At 46.5% G+C, this 17,811-nt stretch overlaps 2 protein-coding genes across 2 annotated transcripts in view; one reads left to right on the forward strand and one right to left on the reverse strand.

The window, feature by feature from the left end:
- Window positions 1–1,284, forward strand: part of LOC135916431 (uncharacterized) — a 31,031-nt gene extending 29,747 nt beyond the window's left edge. The window contains exons 14-15 of the mRNA XM_065449784.2: window positions 379–532; window positions 1,054–1,284. Coding sequence (XP_065305856.1) covers window positions 379–532; window positions 1,054–1,190 — 291 coding nt within the window. The 3' untranslated portion in view covers window positions 1,191–1,284. The remainder of the gene's footprint in view (window positions 1–378; window positions 533–1,053) is intronic.
- Window positions 1,285–10,002: 8,718 nt separating this feature from the next.
- LOC135916444 (glycerophosphocholine choline phosphodiesterase ENPP6-like) overlaps window positions 10,003–17,811 on the reverse strand; it is a 66,905-nt gene continuing 59,096 nt past the window's right edge. The window contains exons 7-8 of the mRNA XM_065449803.1: window positions 17,114–17,225; window positions 10,003–14,527 (exon numbers count right to left, since the gene is read on the reverse strand). Of these exons, the coding sequence (XP_065305875.1) occupies window positions 14,232–14,527; window positions 17,114–17,225 (408 nt within the window). The 3' untranslated portion in view covers window positions 10,003–14,231. The remainder of the gene's footprint in view (window positions 14,528–17,113; window positions 17,226–17,811) is intronic.

Below are 17,811 nucleotides of genomic sequence, written 5' to 3' on the forward strand. Positions count from 1 at the left end.
ACATTTTGGGCGTCACTGCGTTACAATCTTAGGTTTCGAAGGGCCGAAAAATCTCTTACTCGATTTCCCGAAGTTCATGATTTAACGAAATAAATCGAGCCTGGTCATCACTTCAATAAATGGAGTTTCAACTGTATTCTTACTTCAACGTTCGACAGAGCTTATAAAAAATCAGGTGTACGCCTCTGCAGCAGAGTTTAAAGAATCCTCGGTGTTCCTGAGTTTTTAAAAACGATAATCCCGAATGTACAAGATCACTGCATGTGAAAAGCAGATGATCTTCAGGCGCACACGTTGCCTTTCTGTCGTTAAAACTTGAGTGATGTGCCCGCCTTCGACAATTTGCAAGCTCTAAGAACATTAATTTGTTTCCTTTAGCTACGCTCCTACCAGGCACTGAAGGACTCTTTCCTGGAGGTAGAATGGCCAAAGAGGAAAAGTACGCTTTATTACCAACCACAGAAGGCCCTGGATGATACTGTTCGAAGAAAGGAAAGTTCTCCAGTTAGTCAAGACGCTGGTTATAGCCCTGGTACGTTTTCTATTTGCATTTATTAACATGTTGCAGCTGGATACGATGATCAGTTTTCATGTTTTAGGGCACGTAAGGGACACATAAGGAGGTGGAGGGGTTCATTAACAAGTGCATCTCACGAATGCTGTATATTTAGGGAGCGCCAATACGTTGATTTGACAAGTTTCACCCGCGTTCGGGCCTTCAAGATTTTCTTTAGAACCAGTGACAGTGGACTTAGCCATTTCTTTCCAGTATGCTACTGACCTCGAGTTGAGTCACCTCTTGCCTTGTAACAATAGCTCACTTAAGCCAGCCTGAATGCCCATTATTGATGGAGAGATTGAGGAGGCAGTATGTAATCTACTCTATACTTATACGCTAAATTATACACTCTCCTTGCAATCTCCCCAGCAGTAATGGAGATTCCAGCTGGCTTAGGTGAGCAAATGCATGTTTCATCGTTGCAATATGCATTCCCTTTGAGTGCATAGGAAACTTCGGATTGAATTTTGACCTTAACGCTTTTTAACACACAGGCGTGTTCGCCGCAATTGCGGTGACTTTCACACTGGTCGGTATTGCTTGCGGAGTCCTTGCCATGCGGTTCTACCTGACCAGAAAGAAGCCCGATGGTCTCATTCAAAACGAAGAGCGTCCCATCGAGCTGCAGTGACCTCTAGGACGACGCATCCATTACGAAATCTCAGCATGTATCAACGGGGTGATCGTGCGCCAGTCGCCTAACAGAAAAATAAACGCTGGCCTTCACCTTGGGTTATAGCAGCGTAGCGTTGGCTTCTCTACCGCGCATTGTGGCACCGTTGCTTAGATCTGGCACCGCCCACGGTGACGTCACAGTGGCTATGGCATCGCTCTGTTGCGAATGCGGTTGCGGGTTCGATTCCATCGGTGGTGGTCGCTTTCAAATGGGGTAAGCATAAGGAAACGCCCATGCACTTACGTTTAGATGCACGTTATAGAGAACCTGAGTGGGTCAAAATTAATCTGGAATCTCCCACTACGGCATGCCTCATAATCACATTGTGGTTATGGCACTTAAAACCCCATTTCCTTCTCATTCTCCCTCTTCCTCTTTCTTTTTTTTTGCGTCTGAGCTCAGGCATGAACTTTCAGAGGGAAGCTTGCTAAATCTTAGCTCGAAGGTGCACGCTGACTTCTAGTTATGTGGTATAAACGGCCTCTTTCAGCAACGGTGGTCTCTGATAATTAAATATAGTGTGTTCGAGATACAACCATAACCTTCTGTCTGTCAGAAACATTGTGCCTAGCAGCAAATTAGGGAAATGCGGGCTCGATATGTGGCGTGAAATACATTCCAGCTCCAGTTGTCAGTTCTCCTACTGCATTCTCCCGCAATGCAGAATCACATCTCCATTTTAGCTCGAATCGTCTATATTAAGTAATAGTAATATAATTAAAAAACAAGTGTTTGTGAAGCACATGGTATAATTTGCGTTAGCAACATCATCATAAATTTGAATAAATTTCCCTAAGTTGACCGCAACTATGATGGAGTACCAGAAAGCGGCTGATCATGCAAGAAAAGAGTCCTGCGGTGTCAATCAGAGCGAGGGTAATGCCCTTTATTCAAGCGTACTTTTTTTTTCTCCGTTAGCATGGAACGTAAAACTATACTCCGTTCCATACATAGCAGTCAACGCTGTGGAGGCTAGAGAGACTTTTTGCAATGTCTTCGTTCGCACTTGGATATAGTTCGATGCTTTTTGACTGCGATTGTACGCAACTGTTTTTATGCGAAGCATATTACGAGAGCTCAACCCAGCTCCTCAGGCGCGGCGGTGTCGCCTTGAAACCACGTGACACCGTGACGTCACGACAGAGGAGAAGTGGCTTTGGCTCAACTCTTGCAAGACGGGCTGGGTGGGAATCGAACCAGGGTCTCCGGAGTGTGGGACGGAGACGCTACCACTGAGCCACGAGTACGATGCTTCAAAGCGGTACAAAAGCGCCTCTAGTGAATGGGGTGTTGCCTTAGAAACGAGCTGTTCCTAAGGCGTGCGTCTCTTGCTCAGGCGCACATTTCGTTGCCGCGCCGAACGCTGCTTTGCTCGACGCTCACCGCGTCCAATGCGGGGCGCGTAGTCGCTGCCCTGTAGCCCATTGTCTTACACCCCTTGGCGGGTCGACGGGAACGCTGTCGCGTTCCACTCTTGAAGTAATGCATGAGTTGTTTCTTCGTCTAGCCGAACCAAATATAGCCAAGCAACAGCAGTTCACCAGGCTAAACAGTGGTTCAACAACTAAAATAAAGGCTAGTATGCTTCGCATCCTGGGCTTAACCTTACCTAAGCCACAGCCATTTTTTTATATAGGCTCAGTATTGAATGAAACAAGTTTTAATTCTTAGATACAAACACACTGTGGTATGCAGCTGCTTATGCATTGAATTAAATCGTTTCTATATGTATTGTTCTATTCGGGTTTTTATGAGTCGCCTCGAGTAGCCCCACGCTCATGCTCGTGCGAGCGAACGCGGTTGGCGCGCAGCGAAGCATGGACGGAACGCGCGGAGTGATACCTTCGCTTGACCGAACTTCTTGCGGAGCTTCCACAGCGTTGACTGCTATTTATGGAACGGAGTATAGAGACGCGTTTGCTTCAAAACGACGATGCTGTAAAGATTATGAGCCGGCTTGCGTTGTGTGATGACTGCTTGCTTGCTCCTTTTCTAAAAAATTGCAGCCTTCTTTTTTTTTGCCGTTTACTAGACATTGCACATAATTTGATTGTTGAACATTTTTTCAACAGCGACCTGCATTGACTTTTTCTGTTCCTACCGCCGTACTCTATTCTCTGTCATTGTTTCATTTAGTTTTCATGATCTGGTCACCTTATTTATTTTCTCTTTCCTCCCCTTCTTCCTGTCTTCAATTTCCTTTCCCTCTTTCCTAAATAGTAGACAGGCATTGTGCCTCTTCCGGAGGCAGCCTGATCCGTGCTTTACTTCTGTATGTTTCAATTTTCTATATGTTTAAATAATAATAATAATAATAATAATAATAATAATAATAATAATAATAATAATAATAATAATAATAATAATAATAATAATAATAATAAAAATTAGGTATCATGGATAGTGAAACTGTCACGAGCAGCTTTTTCTCCACTTTCCCTCCACGATACTATATTTTGTTTAAGGAAATATAACATACCACACCATACCAACCCTTACTCTTCCTTAAACCATGGCGCTTACCCACTGCGGTTATCGGGCTGTAAGCCCAGCAGTTAGAGGGTGCAGTGGCGAAGAAAACTTAAATTAGAAATTAAGTCATGGTGTAACAGAAATATTGAACCATATTAATTTAAAAGAGACTGATACTATCGAGCGAAACATATGATGTACAAAAAGACTGCAGGCTTTGATGTACTTAAACGATTTACTGTGCGTCCTTCAGGGCTAGCGGTTTATGCAGTTCTTCTTGATCAGTACTCACGTGCAATGAGCGCCGTCCCTGTCGCATGATTAGCGATGATGATAATGGAGATGATGACGATGGTGATCCCTTCAATAATGGCACGAACCCAGTGTGGGATTTGCAGTGGTGCTATCAGTCACACCGCATTTTCGGCTTGCTGTAGAGGAACCCGACATGATACATAGAAACCAATAAACGGGCATGCAAGTCCTTGCTCTCCTTGCCAATTTGTGGTTTAGCATAAACTTTCAGGATTTCCCCATAGCGGATATTATCACTTATAACGGGCGCAACAACAGGGGTCTCTTGGCTACTTGATCAAAAAGCGACATCGAGTGCATGCCAAACATATGACAGACAAATTCAAACGATAAAAAGCTTTTCATATCAGTGCGTTCGTTATTTTCGGACTGCTTCACGTGGCTTGCGACTTAAAAAAAGCTTCGAACCGAACAAAGGAAGCCAAAGCAGCAGCGTCATCAGCCTCGCGCTCAGCTCGCGTTCCGTGTGCAGCCTGACGGGGCGGCGGCGACATGCCGACGTGAAAGGCGTCGGGCGACAGCGCCGCGGGTGAGCAACATACGAATCCTCGAGAAAATTCCGCGAAGCACGACGCCACCATCGCCGCCGAGATGTTGAGTCCGGCCATCGTGGACAGCGTCCAGCTGCTGGGCAGCATGTGGAACGCAGACTTGGCCGCAGGCTTGGCCACGGGAGCCCTGCAGTGCGCCTACCTTCTGCAGCTGTTCCACAGCATGGGCATGCCGCCACGCAAGATCCTCGCGGTCACGCTGCTTTGCTGCCTGGTCCGACTGTACGCCGTGCCATCACTGATGCTTCTCCTCTGCTGGGTAGCCTGAGAGCGCAACCACGGCGTGGCAGGGGTAGCTCCGGCAGCGAGGGACGAACCAACGCCGGCGTTGACGCCTCCAGTACAACGGCCGCTCGTTTGGGGCCCACCAGGAGGTCAAAATGAATTCTAACTACGTGCTCAAGGAGTCGGCTGACGAAACCGGCGCTTCCAGCGGTGGCGACAACACGCGCAATCCGATATTCAACTCAGTCAAGAGGCTTCGCGAGTTTTGGACCCGTTGGCAGAACAAAGAAAACAAGATGCTCACGGGGAGCCTCAATGACCACGGCTCCCTGTCAGACGATCCGGGCTCGTTCCCTGGGGCTGCGGTTCAGGAACCGGCGCGGTCCAGGATTCTCTGGAGAAGCGAGGGAGGCAGCAGCCGCTCGACCTTGGACAGGAGGCCACTGCCTCGCTGCCGGCGTCTTCGTGAGCTGGCCCGCAAGGTTAGCTCTCGGTTCTCCAAGTCCGCCAACAACGACGACGAACGCGTCGACGCCGTTGCCACAGCAGCAACCACCAGGTTCCTTGACCCCGACTTTGCCAGCAGCGAAGAGAATTCGGCGAGAGACGCTTTCCTGCGCGACGGGCCCTCGGAGTTCTCCTGCCACGCCTTCAGTTCTGTGCTGAGCCATCACTCCGTGACCGAGTCGACGATCGAGGCGTACGCAGACGTCTCGTTGGAGATGGCGCACCGGCTACAAAGTCGCCGCACGTCGCGCTCGCAGCACTGTAACACCGTGTTGCCCAGCAACCTGTTCCGTAGGTCTTCGTTGGAGATGTCTCGGTCATCTTACAGACCACTCAGGACTACCTCCACAGACGATAACGAAGAGCCATGACTCCTAGTTCAGCGCATGCACGTGAAATTGATGCAGGGGCGCAGTGTTTTAGAAGCCGGCAGCAAGAATTAGCCATAATCAAATTTTAATTAAAGTAACGAATTTCATCATTCCTGCGTGTCTTACTTTAAAGAAGGCCTTTGGAAGTGATCATGCAGTCACGATTTTGCGTTTAGAGCTGTAGCCGTGCTGGTACTTTCCCTCAGCAAGAGAAATTTAGGTAAGTAGAAATCGCTGAGCAATGCAGTAATCAATATCTGTTGGTGTCCGCTTTGCAAAGAGCAGTCGATTACTCTTGAGAGTTGACACTTGGGCGAGTGTTACAGATGCGTATTGGAGAAAACGGCAGAAGATTAAGAAACCATAGGCAGAAGAAGAGACACGCTCACTCGCAAATGAAATTTTTCCTTTAGTGAGTCAGCAACAGAGCTGTCTTCTTTTTATTGCGACCTTAAAAAAAATTTTTTTCACCGAAAGATGCGCGTTGATCAGTTTTCGCGCGATCATCATGCATCCAGTCTAAACTTGTTGGGTGAGGCCAACATTTTGTTCTCTGTTTAACGAACATAGTATTATTTAGCTTGAATCTAAAGCATACGCAAAACGTCTATAACTACCGTCGTTTAGGCCATAGAAATTTGCAGGGCAAAAAAACACAGCTGTACATCATTTAGTAATAACTGTTGGGGCGCCTCGCCTACAACGCTACAACATTTGTAGCGCTGCATCTATTTGCAACCCACAATCAAAGAGCACCTCCACAAGAACACTGAAAAGTATTTCTACACGATTTTCGCACATATCCTCTTGAATATAGGTGTATGCTTGTCGTCGTCCTCATGCTGTATTCGTCTTAATAACGTCTTCACTCTGACGTCACGACACCGTCGTCGTCACACAACCATCACACTGTAGCTGTCGCACGGAGGTCGTGTTCACGCTATCATCATTTTTTTGCCGTCGACGTCACACCATCGCCATAATTCCATCGTCGTCGCTTTGACGTTGTCGGTTCACACGCACACACCCGCATCGCACACAACTGCGCTTATCAGCAGTTTTACACCACGAAGCTATCGCGCGGCATGGACTATCATCTTCCGGTGGTTTCTGTTTCTCTTTTGGTGCGCGAAGCAGTTGTGAACTAGAAAACTGGATATTTTTGAAACATCGCGGTTTCTCGTAACATCACGCCGCTTGTAACAAGGCGGTTCGTTGTAACACCAAAGCTTCCCGCAACGTCACGGCTGCTTGTAACATAACGCTCACGCTGAAAGCCCCCGAAACGAAAATAATGCTTAGGATGAATTAGCCCGCTCGCAAGGGCACTAAGGGGCAAAAGTGCGCCGTAGCCATGAAGCGAAGAAAAAAACTCTTGAGCACTGCTTATGGAAACACTTGCTCAGTTATTTTCTGGAGCTAGCTCCTTATTGCCGTCTTGGACTCTGCGGCACAGAGTGAGAGTCAGCATATTTCAAGGGCTCCTCCTGCTAGAAAATGATTTATTATCACAGCAGCTGGTCTTCATCACTACCTTGCTGATGTGGAGTCCTTGTCGACAAAGCACCTCCTCAGAAACAACTATTTTGCCTTGCGCACAATTGTTTCCTTGTTCGCTGCAGCATTCCCTGCGTGCTGTTCTCACTTAGAATCCCTGCAAGCGGGCGAATTTAACCTAAGCTTTGTTTTCGTTATGGAGACTTCGATCGTGATGTTACGAGGAGTCATGACGTTGCGAGAAGCCTCTAAAACACCTGAACAGAACACCAGTCTTGGAGTCTACGTTCCGCAGAAGATGTCGCCAAAATTTCCATGTCACTATGTTGCGCATAACTCCAAGTATCGCACAGTACTGAATACCTGGAGCTTCTCGTTGTAATGTACCGTTTAATATGTTCCTTTGTTTTTCTGATGGGAATACACAGATTGTGAAAAATGCTTAGTTGACTGTTACGCAGAACGTGTCATTTCATCTGGAATGCATTCACTCGAATGGCTGTCCATCTAAATGATGTCTTTTATTTATGGGACTTTAGACGGGGCTTGTACCCCATCTTGGTGATGTGCTTCTGTTTGCCGACCGTTTGGCGATAACTACACTATTTAAGAACTACTTGGAAGGGTGTGAGCACCGTCCTTTGTGGTGGCCCTTGAGCGTGTGCTTTAGTGCCTGGCACTATGAATATTACTAGTATGCGTACTCGTGATGGCATCATTGCGCCTACCATTGTGAGGGTGAATAGTATGTCAGGTGAGGCTTTTTGTTCGTGTCACTTTTACGCACTGTAATAAACACTATGAAAGCAAAGAAAAGATAGCGCAGAGGTTAGCACGTCTGGTTACTCAGCTTTTCATTGTCACAAGGGCTGGAGTTCCATCTGCAGTGGTGGTGGCGGGGGAAGCTTTTTATAGCCGAATAAACTTATTTGGCTATTTCGCCCGTTTTGGGGGTGGTCATACGTTCGCCATCTATACAATGACGCCGATGCGAATGGTAGGTGCGCTCTCGCACAGCAGAGTTGCAGGACGCGGTCGTCACCAAATTACAAATTTTATAGCCACTTGAGAGGTACGGGCTGCCGCGCGAAAACTTGGGGGCATCTGAAGGTTTACTTGCTGTGGTGGGAGCGCTCCGAAAGGACAGCTCTCCTCTTATCCCTCTGGCTTCACCCCCTGTGGCCGCTGCGGGAGACTTCAGTGATGGGAAAGGATGATGGAGCCTTCCACGCCAGCGCTCGCGCCTCTGAGAACAACGCACATAGGACGAATCGGCTTTGATATATAGCCACGCATACTGTCGCTACAAATGTGCTGGCCAATGGATCTGTTCTCTACGGGATTACGCAACGAAACAACGAATGCTACCTAAGTATTCTCACTAACCAACATACGCCTTCAAGTGCATCATTCCTGTGTTAAAGCAAATAGCTTTTAGAAGATTTAGGCCATTCGCTTACATTGGCAATCACCGTTGATAATTTGTGCACAGTTTTTGTTTACTTGCCATGCGGGGAGCGTATTCGTAATGCTGAGGTTAAGTAGCTGCCTTAACGATGACGACAGCGTAAAAGAAAGGACTGACTGATGGAGCAAACCCAGTTTTGACCTCTTAAGTGCTGTCGTAGTAAAAGAGGAGGGCTGAGGCCGTATTGTACAATAAATAGTTGCCTCCCATACCGTTCATCACAGCGCCTGGTCGATACTGGCGATTACGTAGACTTGGTTTCATGCCAGTCGGTGACGAAAGGCAGAAAGAATGGAAAATGAAAAGAATTCTTTAAAAATGAAGAACGCATCTGGGCACGTTTGAGAATGTGCTTCTATGTCAGCTTTCCTAAGCAGGGACGGGATAATCTGTTGGTTATTTTCGGATACCTTAACTTTTTTTTTAGTCAGTGGTCTGAACGGCACTCCGCCCACTTTCTAACACGTGATAAAAGTGGGGTTAAACCAAGGATGACAATAACAAATTTATAGAATCGAGCGAAATCAATCCTTGTAATGTATTAACCGGTTCATGTCAGTTAGCAACATGACTTGGAAGATGTCGCCATTGGACGGATGCACTGATAATATAATAAGCACAAATAGATTAACAACCAAAAACATCTGCATGCGCAATTGTGCCGCTTGTGCATCTAAAAGCAAAGTTGGAGCAGAGTGTGCCGGGGGGATGTGTAATAAGGTGTGTTGAAGTCGGTTATAAAGTACCCAAACAAACCAAGCTTTCAGCAACTTCTTCTTTATTTGTAAAGATCACATAACATCATGCTCCGATGCTCACATAGTTAATCAGAAAATACTTTAAGCAATTTTCGCATATGTTGTGAGGCGTACTAACATAATAATCACTACTAAAACATAATACAGTTCTGTGCCGGTAATAGCGCCGAATGCGCGTTTCTGGCTTCAAGTACAATAGGAGCACATTTTAGCAGCGACTGCAAGTCTGCTACAGCATTGAAATATTAATGAGGGAAAATCAGGCATCCACCCGTTCGTAGCAATTGCTACAAAGGAAGCCCATACGGGTTCCTCAAATGAAAAGCCTCACAGTTGAAGAAAAATTTGTCCTGGTCCGGGACTCAAACCCGGGACCACCGCCTTTACGAGGCAGCCGCTCTACTATCTGAGCTAACCAAGTGGCTAGCAGATGGCAGGGCGAAGTCAAATTTGTCAACACTGTGTGTTGTCGACAAATTCGACTTCGCCCTGCCTTCTGGTAGCCGCCTAGTTAGCTCAGCTAGTAGAGCGGCTGCCCCGGAAAGGCGGTGGTCCTGCGTTCGAGTCCCGGACCAGGACGATTTTTTATTCAACTGTGAGGCATTTCTTTCGAGGAACCCGTATGGGTTGCCTTTGTAGAAATTGCTACGAACGGGTGGATGTCTGATTTTCCCTCATTAATTATTTCTCTCCGCCTTGCGGGTTTCCGCAGAACTATTACGTCAAGCATTGAAATATACTTCGTCATATGGACCTGTTCGATTGTCTCTTCGTAAGTCTGATGCAGAATAAAATATTTCCTTTACCCCACCTAATCTGTGGCGACACGCGTGGTTACTGTGTGTCAGAACTGCTCCGTGAAATCAGTACCATGACTGCCACCTCGTTAAATGCGCACCGTCTGATTTCACTGGCAAGAAAGCTCACTAACCTGGATGTACACATAAGTAAGTGGCCGCCATCAAAGCCGTGCACATGAATGCTCTGTGTACTAGCTCGAAATAGTATTGCACAACGGGGTCACTATTTGGACGCACATGGGCAACAATCAACATTAGTTGTCAACTGGGCATCGACAATCACAGGAGGGAAAAATGAGTTTGTTATTGAGACGACGTCAACAGTGCGCACATGTTGGATGAGAAAACTGTGAACAGGTGACTGACGGGGCATATGAGATACAACAACGTTCAGATGTATACAGTGCGCGAAGACCTTTAAGACACATGAGCGCGTTTGCGTGCGAGCATTGGGTATCCTTAATGCAATATTTCGATAGAAAGCACACTACTGCGCTCAAAGGCTACGCTTTATTGGAAGAACTGCGCTAGAAGCTCTTTTCCGTGTGAGTGAGCTAATGCAAAAAGGCAGTGAAAACATAAAGCACTTAGCGGTTGTTCGTGTTCGTGCCTATGCCTGAGAAGCACTGCGCAGCAGAAACCATAGCGTCAAATTAAAACCACAAGAGGCGTACAGCTAGATGCTCTCCGCTTAGGCACAAATAGCGTTGACGTTCGTGACGCTTACGAAGGCCGCTGTCACGCTGCCATACGAGTCAGCTGAAATAACACTGAGAGTTTTGACTATAGTACGCCGAGTTGTAGTGGAACATTGACCAAAGTATGTCAGCAGAACCAGCTGTAGTGCCGTTGAAACACTATGACGTAGTGCCATCAGAAACACTGAATACGTTTAAACTGAGAAAGTATGCTTTCAGAGCTTTGTTTTCAATTATTTTTCAGTAAGGAGCTTATTACTGAAAGAGAAAGTGAAGGCCATTGAAGGCCAAGTGAATTGTTGTTTCGTATTTGGGACGTTGCGGCACAATAAAGGTTCTCGTAAATTGCTAAGTCTAGTCTTTCTCTCCTTCGGAATACAATGCATTCCTTGTTTGCTGATAAACAAATTTACTTGGCCCCTGCAAGCACTGTGAAAAATCATGGCGTCGTGGCGGGTTGGTGCGAGAACTCCAAGGCGCTGTCGCCCCTCGCGTTTCGTTTTGCGCTTTCTGCAGCTTAGCAAGCCTCCTCCCGAGGAAAGGGTGGATCTTTTATTATTGCAGTGTAAAGTTACTAGCACAGGTGAACTCATTTCTCTCTTTAATGTCCCATTTAACAGCTGAAGTACCATTGAGTTCAACTGTCATGCACTCAGAGGGCGCTCTTTGCTTACTCACTGAAAGTATGCTTTCCCTCAAATTATCAGGAAGCTCATAAATTATCGGGAGTGTTCGGTGGGCCTAATTAAATATTCGGTACAATAAAGGCTTTCTCTAAACGATTTGCTTGGTTTCTAGTGCTCCAGGCTGCATACATCCTAATTGGAGAAGCGCCCCTGGTGGTGGTCATCTATTACCAATGCAGCATATGTCATACATAACGGAGACATTTTGCACCACGTGTTTCCGAGTTTAATAAAATAGCCCCAGTCTACAAGCGACTAAACACTGGCACTTCAACATTCCACTCAACCTGACAAATGCCTTCACACATGCGATGCACGAATCATTGAACTTGCTTGAGTGACTCGACCTGCGTGACGGACACACATGGGTGTAAGGAAATGACACTACGAAGCTCTAACAATGCCCTTCAGTTGTGTAACACACATACGTGGATGACTTAACATATAAATGAGGGGAGAAATGAATGGTCAGAGAAGCACTCCCTGTTGTGTAACTTTCGAAGTCGTTTCCATTCATCATTAACAAATACCTTCGATGTCTGCGATACAAACTGCAATGCTAAGTGAAGTTTCTTTTCCCACTGAGGAAATTATTCTGTTTCATTTCCCACAGCAGCTTTGCGAAAAGAAAGCACTTACTTGTTAGTTTATATCCTAGCTGATTCGAAGTATCCAAGGAATGGTGTTGGGAACAACACCTCTTATGCAACGCCTCACGCCACCGTACTTGGAATGCGTGTTATTCTGTCGTCCAAGAGGTCCGACGTGATTAGATGTTTCAAAGCAACACTTTCTAAAATCGTGATTGTATGGAACAGTTATTAGTGCATCTGCTCACCTAGCCTGTTTATTCGTGCAGTCATAACTTTTAGCCACAGCACGAGGACAGCGTATATGGGTTGGCGGGTGGCAGGTGCAGTATAAATTGAACTTGCAAACCAGTTTGATGAATAGTGATTGGTATTGCCATATTGCAAAATTAATTAGGAACAGTCAAGAGCTAGTGGACTAAGGAAAATTCGAAACTCACTTCACAACCTTTATACAAACATTGGTACAATCCGCGCCAATTGTTCAAATATTAGCTTATTCTACTGAGGAATTGAAATAGAACAGGTATTTTTTTATATTTAAATGTTCTGGACACCAATGATTTCTTCGTTACGTTACGTGAAACTATGCTGGGGTCCGTTTTCTGAATCCGTTTTGAAAAAGAAAATACTACTAATCCCTCCTTTCTGCTGCGTTCAGACGTCAGCTGTGGCACTGCAACCGCTTTACCTTAGCTTAGATTGTGTAAAAAAAAAAGATAACAAACGGAATGACGAAAGTTAGAAAATAACAAGCACGAAAAGGAAGTGGGCACGCGAATAAAATTAGACCAGAAAGTGCTTTCTGGTCTAACCAGGGAAATCTAACAGAATAAAAGCGCCTGCTGTTAGATCGCTCACGTCAAAGCATTGTATAATTTACTTGTTAATTAAACATCCAACGCGCGCATCTCTCCAGCTGTCTCCCCGGAATGATGAAGCTTGCGGGTACACAGATTAAGCCAACCAGGGTCAATGATAGAAGGCAAAGCAAAAAAAAAAGCATAATAATGCGTGAGGTATTGTGATCCTTTCAAGAAAAAAAAACTTTTCTTATTTAGTGGACCTCTCTGTAACCGATATTTACCAGCGCATTAGACAAGGACGACAGAAAAGGACACACGGAGCGCTGAACTTACAACTAAATTTTGCGTTTCTGAATGCTGCGATAAATTGATTCTCTAGCGCCGACCAGCCCAGTGCTCAACCTCGGTGAACTCTCTCAAACGTTCGAATCGCGAAGGACAAACTTCGCATAGCTACTTCATTTGTGATTTTATTTTTCGCTTCCCAGTGGTGAGACTGACCGCAGTGCTGGAAGAGATAGCTGGAGCGACAGTGCGACTACTAAACGTCAACGAGGGCGACGCCCACAAAACGAAAGTTGAATCAACAACCACGCAAGGCGCTAGTTACTGAGTGCAACGGCTGCGCATAGTGGGCGTTTCTGCGAAGATTTAAAGTAATTTCCAAAAATTACGTGAGGCAGATAGCTCAATTCTGATCCTTGAGCTTTATTGCTCAAAGAGGCGGAGATTACTTGTATCAGAAATCGAAAAGTGCAATCGACTAATTAACAAAAATTCAAAATTTTTCGAAGCGCATACTTATCTTACGGCGCATATTGCAAATAGCGCATATGATGTACGAACGCAAGGCGGATTCTGCAGCAACCAGTTCCATTTGCTACAGTTAATTTTTTTTAATTACTTAAATTCTTCGCACAAACACCTGGTATATGATCTTGTCTAGTCCATCAGCGTGTCGCTGAATTGGTATAAGCAGGCCAGCTTCCATAGCTGGCGCCGTTGCAACCTGGTCTGTGGAGCGTTCTTAGTTGTTACCGGTCCGGTGACTCCCATTCCAGTAACAACAGCGCTGCCCTCTATAAAAGCAGTCGCTATCCACTTTCAGCTGACTTCACAGACTGCACAATTGTGCCCTCACGCTATCAAGAGGCCAACGGGCACGTACCGCCTCAGCTTCGCTGTGGTAACTAAGCGAACAGTCTTTCTTTGGCACACACAACCGCTTGGAGACGTCAGCGTCGTACGTGTTTCAGAGGGCGTGCCGAGCGCTAAGCTGCGCTGACACGACTGCCGCAGCCAGAGACAGATGTTCCAAGAGTGCCGACCAGGAGAGCCACTGGTGCCTGGCCCGGGTGGGCGACGACGCGGCGTTGCTGTACTTGGAGCTGCCGTAGCGCGGGAAGTCAACCTCGGACTCGACGAGTCCTTCGTCCATGCGCGCCCAGGAGCCGTTGTTGGGCTTAGGTTCGAGGCCGAGCGCGTGGCACATGAAGTTGTAGTGGTCCACGTTGACCAGGGGCTTGATCACGTAGTCCCGCTTGATGCCTGTTATGGCGAGAACGCGAGCGCACAAATGAGAAGAGTAACGCTACCCTTATTATAATACAATGTTTCTCGATCTCTTTTTTTTTCATATTTACAGCAAAGTACGAACTATTCTGAACTTCTCGCATGGCGTGTCCAAGAAAAGTCTGAATCGTGGTCAAGAAAATAAAGACAGACAATGCTTGCATTGTATTAGTGCTGTAACATGCGCACTTAAGCTCTACTGTAATAAGGACACTCTACTATAATAAGAATGCAAATCCTGCATTCATGAAGCCTTTATTCGGTGACGTTGGACGTGCTATGGGGCGCAAAGCAATGAGTGAGCGGTTGCTTGCTCGCCATGCCGCTTGCTTGGCGGAACAACGACAGACGCATTCATTCCGAAGACAGGCCGCTAACCACCAGAGTGCGTCGACAGTGATGCTTAATCCCGGTCGTCACTACCAGAGCCCTTCCGCCCCCTTTCCCCCTTTTTTTCGGAGTAGAGCTGAAATGCCGCACTTCATGTTTTTTGAACCACTGCCAGACTGCTCTGGAATGATCATTGGAAGATGCCATTACTTTTAGTTATTTATTTATTCGCGGCTGCTGAGTCCACGCCCGTCTCACCCATTTCGTATCAGAGCTTTTGTTTCATTTCGTATCAGTTCGGTCAGGGCTTTTGTGCGACGGTTCTTCGAAATTGTCCCGTGCAACGAAGCAGCGGCACGTTACTTTCATTGCTCGTGGTGACAATGCCTGATATCAGACCACCACGCTTCTCTGCCACACATTTGTTGCATTTGCGTCGATGGCGACGGCCGAACGCCCCTTCGTACAAGAAGTGGTCGCGCCAAACGCAGCATGCCGGGATGCCGGCTGATGCGTTTGTGCGGTTCGGCTCGTATGACCCACAGATGTAATCCCCGATTGTTGTTCGAGTCTGGTCGTTGCTGGAAAGTGTAGTTACCGGAAATCTGCGCTACTGATACGATTCCACGCCTTTCGGCGTTTTTCCTCGAGCGGCAGCGGCAGCAGCAAGGCGCCGGTTGCTTCAAATTTCGCTCCAGATTGGTGGTATACGCCGTGTGTGGACTACGAACGAACGTGGCGAGGTAAGCACAAATTACAAGTTTCGAAAGCTTCCTCTTGCAGACCGGTGCGCGCGTTCTACCTCGCATTCGAGCTTTTATATTTAGGCCTGAAGTGAACGGCAGCTATAGTGAAACCGCTTTGTGGTTTTCTTATAACTGGGCGTGAAAAGAAAGTAGTAATAATGCTATGTTACCATAAACCGGGTTCCGATTAGATTCGCTTCTGTCGAATTCTGTGCTGCAGCTCCAGATGCATGATTTCACGGCGTTTACCACACTGCCTGTTGTAAGGAATGCGGTATTTGCGCGTGACGCTAGAGACGATTAGCCACAGCTGAGGTTCGAAATTTTATCGTCTGCGCGATTCCATTCCAAAAACCCACAATTTCTGTTAATCTACGCGAGCAATTTGGTTGTTTCGAGCCTTTCGTTAGCTGTATGTAACTGAAAGCGTCGACACTAAAAAACGCAAGACACGTGTTCGGAGCGCACGTGGCGTCCTTGTGCTAACACCTTTGGTTGAACTTTTCAGATAAGGCTGAATAATGTCAGATGTCATTGGCACATCTTGTTATTCAGTTCTATTAGTGACATGCCAATCCACGTGCCGCTTTCTTCCTGAAATTTGCGTCAGCTGGAATGACAACGCGCCACTGACAAGTGACTGTTTCACAGCTAGAGACAAGAGCAGTAAGCTCAAAAGCAGCGAGCAAGAAATTCGACACCGTTTGGGAGTCGTATACATATCTCTTCGTTGCGGAAAGCTTAGAGCTTTCTGCTAGAACTAGCAGAGTGAATTCCGGCTATGTGGTCATTCAGCTGCCGAGAGAATGATTATCAGTGTGCGTGCATTTGTTTTTGTACCTGTGGCTTCAGACGGTCTTGCCGCGTTGTACATTGCACTTTATTTTTCTAAAGTTTGAAGCGCGATCCTATCGTTCTAAAGGTATGAAGGCGATAAGGCTCTCCGCACAGGAGTGTAACCGGTGGGGGGAAAGGTGGAGGGTAGCGAGGGCGGACCAGGCGTGTGCCGCCCTCGTAATTTCTGTGTACTATGTTACATAGCAAAAACCGACGTGCGACAATACCACCTGCCCTCACCGACCTGCCCCCAAACCCGACAACAAGTCCTGGCTGCGTCACTGTGCCCACGCATGAATGCTCATGGAAAATTTATTTGCATGTACAAGACACAAAAAATTTGCTGAAAACGGTCAATTTCACAAAGTCGTCCTTTCGGCTTTCAAACGGCCACAACGTCGTTTGAAGCCAAGAGGACGATTTTTAGGCAAAACCGCGTACTACACAACATTCCGATGCTGGCTGATTGGCCATGCATGCAGTTTCACCAGCAACAAACTCTACGCTTTTGCAGGAAATTCTATGGCGGAAAGAATGTAACGCAGCTGTCGCTCGCTTTATTATGTAGCCGATGCATTCGACCATTCAGAAGTTGCCTGTGAAGCCGCGGATCGTAGACATTTAGCAGACCTAATAAGTCAGCACATACCTGGACCCTGAGCGTAGAAAATGGTCCTCATCTCCGGAAGTTCGGGGTCATATCCGTGGTAGCCAAAGAAGCGCTTCTTATGGTTCACTTTTGTCTTGGTGCTATCGCTGAGCTGCAAATGAAATTAAAAAAGACAACAACAATGGCAGTCAAGATATGTGGGCTTTCACATGCCATGATGTCTGCACAGCGTCGCCTGTCTATCTGGCGTGGTCAACACACCAGCTATAGTAAGCGCTAATCGCAGGGCCGCCTTTTGTCACGTCACTGTAACGCGACCAAACCTATATCGCCGAACTCTGCTTGCCAGAGCCGCGGTGGGTAAAGTTACTGAAATTACCTCTTAATAAAGCTTAATGTTCATGAGAATTTGGTATAACGAGCGAAATCCAGGAGAAATTAGCATACGAATTCACAGGCGAGGCAGGACCGTTATTTAATAAGCAGTTCGTATAGACAGCTTTGTGCATGAAAAATGAACTATGAAGAACGTTTATTTTATTGATTGTTCAATGCATACACATGGCCCAATCAGAGAAAGCATAAATTCAAACAAGCAGGTGAACGAAAGTACGTTTCATTGGGGCTATTTCTATTTCACTTAGCACAGAGCACCTAAACATTACAGGTATAGTAGAGTTTGGGTTCGATGTTGAAAGTTACGCAAGCAGTTTGACATTAGGTTAACTGTTTTATGT

This window comes from Dermacentor albipictus, chromosome 4 (genome assembly GCF_038994185.2).
Source record: "Dermacentor albipictus isolate Rhodes 1998 colony chromosome 4, USDA_Dalb.pri_finalv2, whole genome shotgun sequence".
Taxonomy (NCBI): domain Eukaryota; kingdom Metazoa; phylum Arthropoda; class Arachnida; order Ixodida; family Ixodidae; genus Dermacentor; species Dermacentor albipictus.